Raw genomic sequence first — 7,985 nt, forward strand, 5'->3', positions numbered from 1 at the left:
AGGGGCATTATTTTTGTTCTAAGTGTGTTTTTATTCCAATATTACCGACTCCCACTCCACTCCTCCGTAAGAGGTTATGTGTTACCTGAGGGCTGCAAACCAGGCATGTGCTTCAATGCCTTGTTGAATCAGGATCAGGATGGTTACCACTGCACAAAACCAAGCCATTAACAGGTTTCCTCTTTAATTTTGCTGCATTAAACTGGAGAACAATCTTTACAGAAATCAAGCCTTCCTTAAGGACCACAGAGCATGACAAACAATAAATACCTTATGAAGTATATGTGCTTATCAATTAAAATTATTTTAGCATGTTAGACTTTCTGATAAATTCTATACTTTACTTGATTAATTGGACAATATTGTGTTACACAATCTAATTCTGCAGTTATGCAATTACAGAGTATCACAAGTGTCTCGCAAGTTTTAAGCCTGTTTCACAACGATACTGATAAGCTGCTACTCTATCAGATGATCAAAATACCTGTAGTGTGCCTTTGATCAAGTTAATATTTAAAAATAATGATGCAATTTTTTTATTAGATTCAGTTATCTTTTAAATAATGTTAAACATCTTTGGGTGGGGAGAAGATTAATTTAGATGTTTTCGAAAGGGAGGCCTGGGTTTTTCTTGTTTTGTCCTGGTTTTTTTTAGCAGATTTGCTTTGTTTGAGGGGGGGAAAAAACCCACCACATTTCTTTCATAACCATGATTTAGAAAACTTGACAGACCCTTGCCATTGGGCAATTTAGTTAATAATTGACAAAGATGCATAGCTGGCCTTAATGAATGATTCCACACCAACACTGTCAGCGGGTGTAATTTACTCAGCTCCTCTCAAACATTTCTGGAAAAAGGAATGGTAAGCCCAACTTTACATAGGTCTTCTGAACCACGGTAGGAAGCGTTCATTAGAATGATTATGAATAAATAATTGAAGTGTTTATTTATACTTTTAATCATTAGATTATTTTTGGAAAACTTGCATGAATCAGTTCTTCCCTTTAAAATGTGTCGTATTTTAAATTTGCTTGTGATTAGGTTAAATATGTATCGTCAAATAATAAGCTGTCCAGTGTATACTCCCTGATCATCTTAATTGGCCTTTTAATTGAGACACGGAGCAGCTGCTCACCTGTCAGAGGAATCTGACCAAGAGGTCACAGAGTATCATGCCTTCCTAACAAGTTTAAAACTCAAAGCAAGGTCTATTTCACCTCTAAATAATGGCAAATGTTTGTTAGCACTTGAATCTGCTAAGTGCTTTTTAAACTTTAATTCCTTCTCTTCAAGCCTGCTGATGAGAATGGACTCATCACGATGCTTTAAAACTAAATTTCCTTGTGGTAAAATTGAAAGATGTTGTGAGCTGAGCTGTGTCACAGAGATAAACGTTTATACCCAGGAGCTTCTGGCTGCATAATCATCAACCTGATCACTACATCACGCCTTTCTTTTGCATGCAAGTATTAAAAATGTATCAAATCTAGTGGCTGTGCTTTAGTACAGTAGGCTTGATTTTGCAGAGTTCTTCTAGAATTATTTTCTGAAATGCTCAGCTTTCATCTTAAGCCAAAAGATGTGTCTGGATTTGAAAAGATGTTGCATAGGGAACTTCTGGGTTTGAACAGTTTCAGAGCCTGGCCCCTGATGAGGTACTGACATGGAGAATTCTTTTGTAAATCTGACCCCGAAAGCAATTAACAGTTGGGGTGCTCGCTCTGAGAAAGTAATGTTATCAGAAGGACCTGATTTTAGAAAAACTTAAAACTGTATTTAAAAATAAACATGTAAACTTCCCATGGTCTTCACCAGCAAGCAAATTTAAAATTTGACTGTACATCATCATCCATTGCAACCCCTGTAATCTTAATGTAAGTCTTCAAAAGCCATTTGTGCCATATATGAGCGTGTATGTCAGTACATTCAACTTACTATCTTCTTGCTAGTTTGTGAAAGTGCGGGGGACCATTTTCCCTCAGTATTTTTACATAGGCAGTCACTTTATGTCATTTGCTAGTTCAGGCACTTGGGTCTGGTGAAAACTGCTGATGGTCTCCATTGGTGTAGTAATGAGGGTTTTCTCACTGGACATGGGGGTTGAATGTCTTTGGTCAGTGAAAGCACTATGCCAGTGTGCCCTACGTGGGTGAAAGCTTTCACCACTGAAAATTACTTAAAAGGTGACCAGTGCTGCTCCTGGAAAATGCTGAGCCCTGCCCAGTTCTTTCAAAGAATACTCCTGTGCACTTGAGAGGCTGCTGGGTCCCCAGGCTTCACAACATGATGGGGTTTTCCTTGCAAACGGTAAGAGTTTAGATATAACCTATGTGTTTAGCATTACCTTTGGCTAGTGGTGGGCATCTCCAGTGCTTGGCCTGGGTGATTTGGGTGTAATCTTCCATGTCTCACTCTCTCTTTGTGCTATACAAGGTGCTCAGGAGTCTAACTCTGGACTAGGGAATTCATAATGGGGGAGATACCCAAAAGATAGTTATTGCAGCACTTAAAATTTGATGTGGCAGAGTTAAAGCTTTCTCTGGATCTTTGAATTCTATGTCTGGTTTTCAGAATAATTTGCTTGGATGGGTTTGTTTTTTTTCCCCATTTCTTCCCAATGTAGTGAGTTGACTTCTACTGGACAATACATTTAACTTTCCCATTCTGGCTGTAGTGTGATTCCCAAGAACATATGGGCTAAACCACCAATATTTTAGAGCTTTTAAAGATGAATCTTAGACAAAAGCTAACATTAGGTTTTCAAAATAGTACTAAGAAAATTGTACAGAAAATCTTGACTTGGGTATTGTCTTTCATATAACACAACGGGAGCACTGTGGTTGTAAAGTAGGAGGAATTCTTGAGCTTCCCTCTGTCTCTTAGACTTGGGAACAGTCTGACTTTAAACCTCACCAGGGTGAGCAGTATGAATCCTGAAGGAACTTCCAAACTTGGTTTTCTGTGCTATACTTTGTGGCACTCCCTAATTTGATTGCAGCTAATCAGGTTACTAGAACATGATGCTTCTGGTGACAAATGGTGCAAGTTTGCCCCGCTTCTCCTAAAGCAGAGATGTTCGTGGCATAGGAGCATAATTTCCATATACTACATATGAACTACTTTCACAGTCCCCTTTTTATTCATCAAAGCTGCTTTACAGTATCAGTATGGCATTATCCAGACCTAGGATTTTCAAAGGTGAGATAGGCACCAAGATCCAAACACAAGGCTATGAAATAGTAACTTTTATGGGCACTCTCAAAGTTTCCAGCCTAAGATGTTAACAGGAATGACAATTTTAATTACTGTTTGTAATTACATGTAGAACTACTGTATGAGAGGAAGCTCCCTAAACATCTGTCATTACAGGCAAAGTCACACTAAATATTTTATTTTCTTAAGACAACTTAATGCCATCAAAAATGCGCAGCCTCATGACACAAAATACTAACTGCCATAATCACTACTTCAATCTCTAATTCAATCTGCTAGTTCAAATGTTCAAAGGCTGGCTCAAGATTTTGGAAGGGGTAAATTAATTCTGGCAGACTTATAGCTATGTCAGATATCATCTGTCTTCTCTTTCTATCAGATCCAGCTGGGCGGTCCCCTTGTAACTAGGATAAAGCCGTCTTGAACACCATTTTGAGTCCTTGGACTAAATAAATCAGAAATCTGATTATGGACACATAATCTATTAAAAATAAATGAAAGATTTGGCATGTTTTTCCTAGCCTATCTACTCAGGACAAGACTAAGCCACTGATATATTTGCTGAAGGTGACTCCCAGTCTCTTTTTCCCCCAAAATGCACTGTTGATGGCTATACCAGGTCAAACCAGGGCCATCTTGCCCTCTCCGTGGCAATGGATGCCTACAGAAGAATAAAGAAATATTAATGATGCTTCCCAAGAATATTCTTTCATTCTCTAGCGATTTATGGTTCAGGAACTCCCTCAGTCAGAGGTACCACCTTTACATTTAATAGTACTTGATGCCCAGTACCTGTTGAGCTCAGAAATTTCTTGCATCCATAACAAGAACAGTCCCTGCTTAACTGTAAACATAAAGAACTGCCTATTATTTTTCCTCAGAATTTGCCACCTGTTAGTCATACTGCCAGAGCTAGTCAAATTTCCCACCTTGCTTCATTCAGTAAGAGAGAGATTACAAGAAGATAAAAAATGCTGCTTCATGGTACCGAGTGTGAAGGATTTTTTTTCATCATATATGTGCAGGTATTCTTCACCTCATGTCATTAGTATAGGATCATTGCCTGGTTCTTTGCTTTAATTCATAGAGTCCTAACGCTAACTCAAATGCTCTGAGAACATTTTCAAGGTCTCACCAGCAACTTGCCCTCAGCTGACGAGTTTCCAGCCCCTTCGCGTGGTAGCTTACCTCAGCAGCCAGAACCGGTATCATACGGCAACACAGCAACATTCAATTTTCCTTTTTTCTGAACAGCACAAACTCTGTTTCTGCAGATTTGCTCATTAAGTCAGCAGAAGATGAGTCATCTGGAAAAAAAACCTATAATCATTTGTCCCCTAGGAGTCATATAGTAAGTTAATTATTGTACAACACATTCTAATACAAAATACACGAGCAGTTTCAACTTGTTGAGGTTGCGGAGGGCAAGAGAGCTTTTCAAAATTTCCATGGGTTATGGTCTGGGAATGCTGGGTTTCCCTTGACTCAGTATCTTTTGCATAATCAGAAACACATTTGGTTCGCTTTGTTGTATGAGACAAAGCTAAAGAAATCTGTGTGTTATTACTTTGCAAAAATAAAGAGTAGATACCTCATTGGCTTTGGTAATGTGTGCAGTGTTTACAAACACAACTGCTCCGGGGCAGTTCCTCAGCTGACAAAAACGATTACAGCTTCCATCAGTTGAAATAATGGTCTTCTGAATCTGCAAATGCCCCATCAGTATTGCAGGGGAAGTCAAAATATAGGAAAGTGATTGGCCATATGGATTTTAGGTAGAATTGTGTTAAAACCTGCTTGCCTGGAGTTCACCTGTCAGTGTGACTGTGGACTTGGATGTGATCACTGTAGTGTTTTGGTTGTTCATATCCAGGCATCCCCACTTTGATGAGCTATTGTACAGGGATTGTCTCAGCAGGAGATAATCTTATCAGTGCATAGAGAGGAAAACCTGAAAACAAGGTAAACACCTTCAGCATCTTTTTTTTTTTTTTTTTTTTTTTAAACAAATACATGTATAACTTCACAAATGGTAAAGGAGAAAGACTTTTTCCAGCAGCTATGGGACATTGCTCTAGAACCTCTGGTTCTTCTTATTTACAGATCCTCATTATAGGAAGGCAAGACTGGTATTAAAGGTGCTGATTTAAAATTACTAATTTGGTGAACTCATAATTTTAGCCATGGCTCTGGCAAGAGGCCCAGTTTCCTGCTCACTCCTTTGGCAAACCTATCTGACGACCTCTCTCTTCTTTCTTTGAATTATTACATTAGAAAAATCAATTACTTAAATAAAAATATCTGTCTGTTGTCAAATTAGCCTGAATCTTCACAGTCACTCCAGATCTGCCAGTATTTGACATGCAAAATATAGAAGCTATTCAATTTTCTCTTTATCAAAACTTCTATAAATAGGTCAAATACTTGGAAGTGTATTCATTGATCCATCATGTAGACAGGTGCCAGTCAGGTATTTGAAAAAAAAAAAAATAAAGCAACCCAAATTGGGCACCAAGGGACAGCAAGCATACCGTGATATGGTAATCCCAAAGTACGCCATCATCTCATCTGAATGCCTTACTTCAGCAATGGAGAAATTATGCCCATTCCATATATTGCTGGACCTCTGAGGTCATTAAGAAACATGTGAAGTTCATCATTTTTTGATAAAAAGACTGTAATTGGCTGTAATTGACGCCATCTCCTGTTAAACCTCGCTAAACATGCATAGGCAGTGGAGGAGAGTCGATAACCTTCAAGACTCCACCTTAAAGTGGCGGAAATTCCTTGGAAGCTCCCTCCCCATTTCAGAAGCACTCCTCTGTTTCTGGGACCAATAGAAACATTGAAATAACTTTATCTTGAGAAAGAAAGGATGCTAACCCCATTATTTTTACATTTTCTTCAAAGGCAGACCTCATTGTGGTTATGGCAATCGAACATACAGGCAGATGCCAGTTTCTCTATGGTGTGCTAAGACGAAGTAGGCAGGTCTGTCATCCGTGACAGATTAGCTAATGCATCATAATAAAGGTAGCAAAAACTTTCAATGTGGTAAGGAATCAATATCAAGTTAGAATTATTTTTTTTTTATCTCCCACTGTATCAAGCAATCTTGGCACAGATTAATATACTGCCAAATAGATTTTTACTGCTTTCAGGCAATGAATCACGAGCAAAGACTGGAAGACCAATGTACATCCTTCAGCCTTTCCCCTACAGAAATATTACAATACAAATGTGCTTCAAAATGCATCTTTAGCATTTCAGAGGCTTACAAAACTCTCATCTTCCTGCTCTAAACCCAAATCTCAATATTATTCTTAATTATAGACTTCGTTAAGCAAAGGGAAGTATTGTTTGGAAGCAATTTATTTACTTAAATAAAGGAGTCTTTGCTACATGGCCTGTGGTACACACTAAGGATACCATCTGCCACCCAAGGAAGGCAGAGAATGCACCAGACTTTATTTCAGTACATTTAAGTGATAGGCATGACTAGAAAGGAGGAGGAAAAAGATCCAAAAGCTACTGAGGCAGACTTCGGGTGCTGCTTGACTAATGACAGCTAGAGAAGCCAGTGGTTCAAACTCAACTGGCTTTCAAAACATAAATGTTATCCAGTGGTGTGAGGTTGTATCACTGGAAGCAGAAACATATCATTGTAATCCTACCTCTGACACTGGTCTGGTTGTACCACTGGAAGCAGAAACATTGTAATCCTACCTCTGACACTGGTCCTTTCCGTAGGATTACACAAAGCACTTCATTCCTGCGTGCCTAATTTTCATTATCTGCTAAGGTAACAATTAGTTATGCGGGACATCTATACTTAGTTTCTGTGACTCTGCTAATCATAGTAAATTACTATTAATGAACTGAATATGTCAATCAAAATACTAATTTATTGAAGACTCTCTGCTACTTCTCTTCCAGGAATCACTCCAAATTTGGCAACCTAGTAATCACAGTGACTTCAGCTGCCCCATCTGTCTCCAGACAGCTACTCTCCCAGTGGAAACCAACTGTGGACATTTATTCTGTGGTAAGTTTTCTAGATTGGAAGTGCAGTGCTTTTACAAGCTACTAAATGCAGCACACTTCTTACAGAGATCTACAGTCCTGTGAAAGGACCAGGACCAAGCCCTTCTCCCTGGAATTAATGTAAGTTCTCTCACTACAAGCAGGAGAAATCCCATCTTCATATCCCCCCACCAAAAGTCTTAAGACAACAAGAGGTAACAGGTCATTTTGCAGGATACTGTTAAATTAAAACAGAATGTTTTAAAACAGAAAATGTGCAGAAAACCACACTATTTGTAATCAACTATGCAGAAAAAAACTTACAAAAATCAACAGTCTAATAATCATACAGTTTGTAACTGTAGAAGTCTTATCTTCAAGCCTGAACTCATTTCTGGGAAGACAGCTTGTCTTTTTCTATGTCAATGCTCAACAGCATAAAAATCCAGGTATCCCATAACATTGATTCTGATTGTATTTATATTGGTGAATATTAGGAATAAACCATCATGGTTTCACGTCTGATTCAGTTCCACAGACTTGCTTCCCATGTGAAACAATTGCCTAAAATAAAGCAGAAGGGATCTAGAGCAAGAAGGCATAACTACCTTGTAGTCCTGCAAAAACTTTCTAAACAAAAAAGCTTAGTGGAAGTTACATATTAATTCAAAAAAGTTAGTTTCTAGTCTTCTTTTAATCTGTTTATCTTTTTTTTTTTTTTTTTAAATAAATCCATGTGGTCATGTAG

General features: G+C 38.3%; 1 protein-coding gene across 1 annotated transcript in view; it reads left to right on the forward strand.

The window, feature by feature from the left end:
* Positions 1–6,142: 6,142 nt before the first annotated feature.
* LOC104286225 (E3 ubiquitin-protein ligase RNF170-like) overlaps positions 6,143–7,985 on the forward strand; it is a 7,468-nt gene continuing 5,625 nt past the window's right edge. The window contains exons 1-2 of the mRNA XM_009884802.1: positions 6,143–6,205; positions 7,151–7,259. Coding sequence (XP_009883104.1) covers positions 6,143–6,205; positions 7,151–7,259 — 172 coding nt within the window. The remainder of the gene's footprint in view (positions 6,206–7,150; positions 7,260–7,985) is intronic.

The sequence above is a fragment of the Charadrius vociferus genome, unplaced genomic scaffold (genome assembly GCF_000708025.1).
Source record: "Charadrius vociferus isolate BGI_N301 unplaced genomic scaffold, ASM70802v2 scaffold163, whole genome shotgun sequence".
Classification (NCBI taxonomy): Eukaryota; Metazoa; Chordata; class Aves; order Charadriiformes; family Charadriidae; genus Charadrius; species Charadrius vociferus.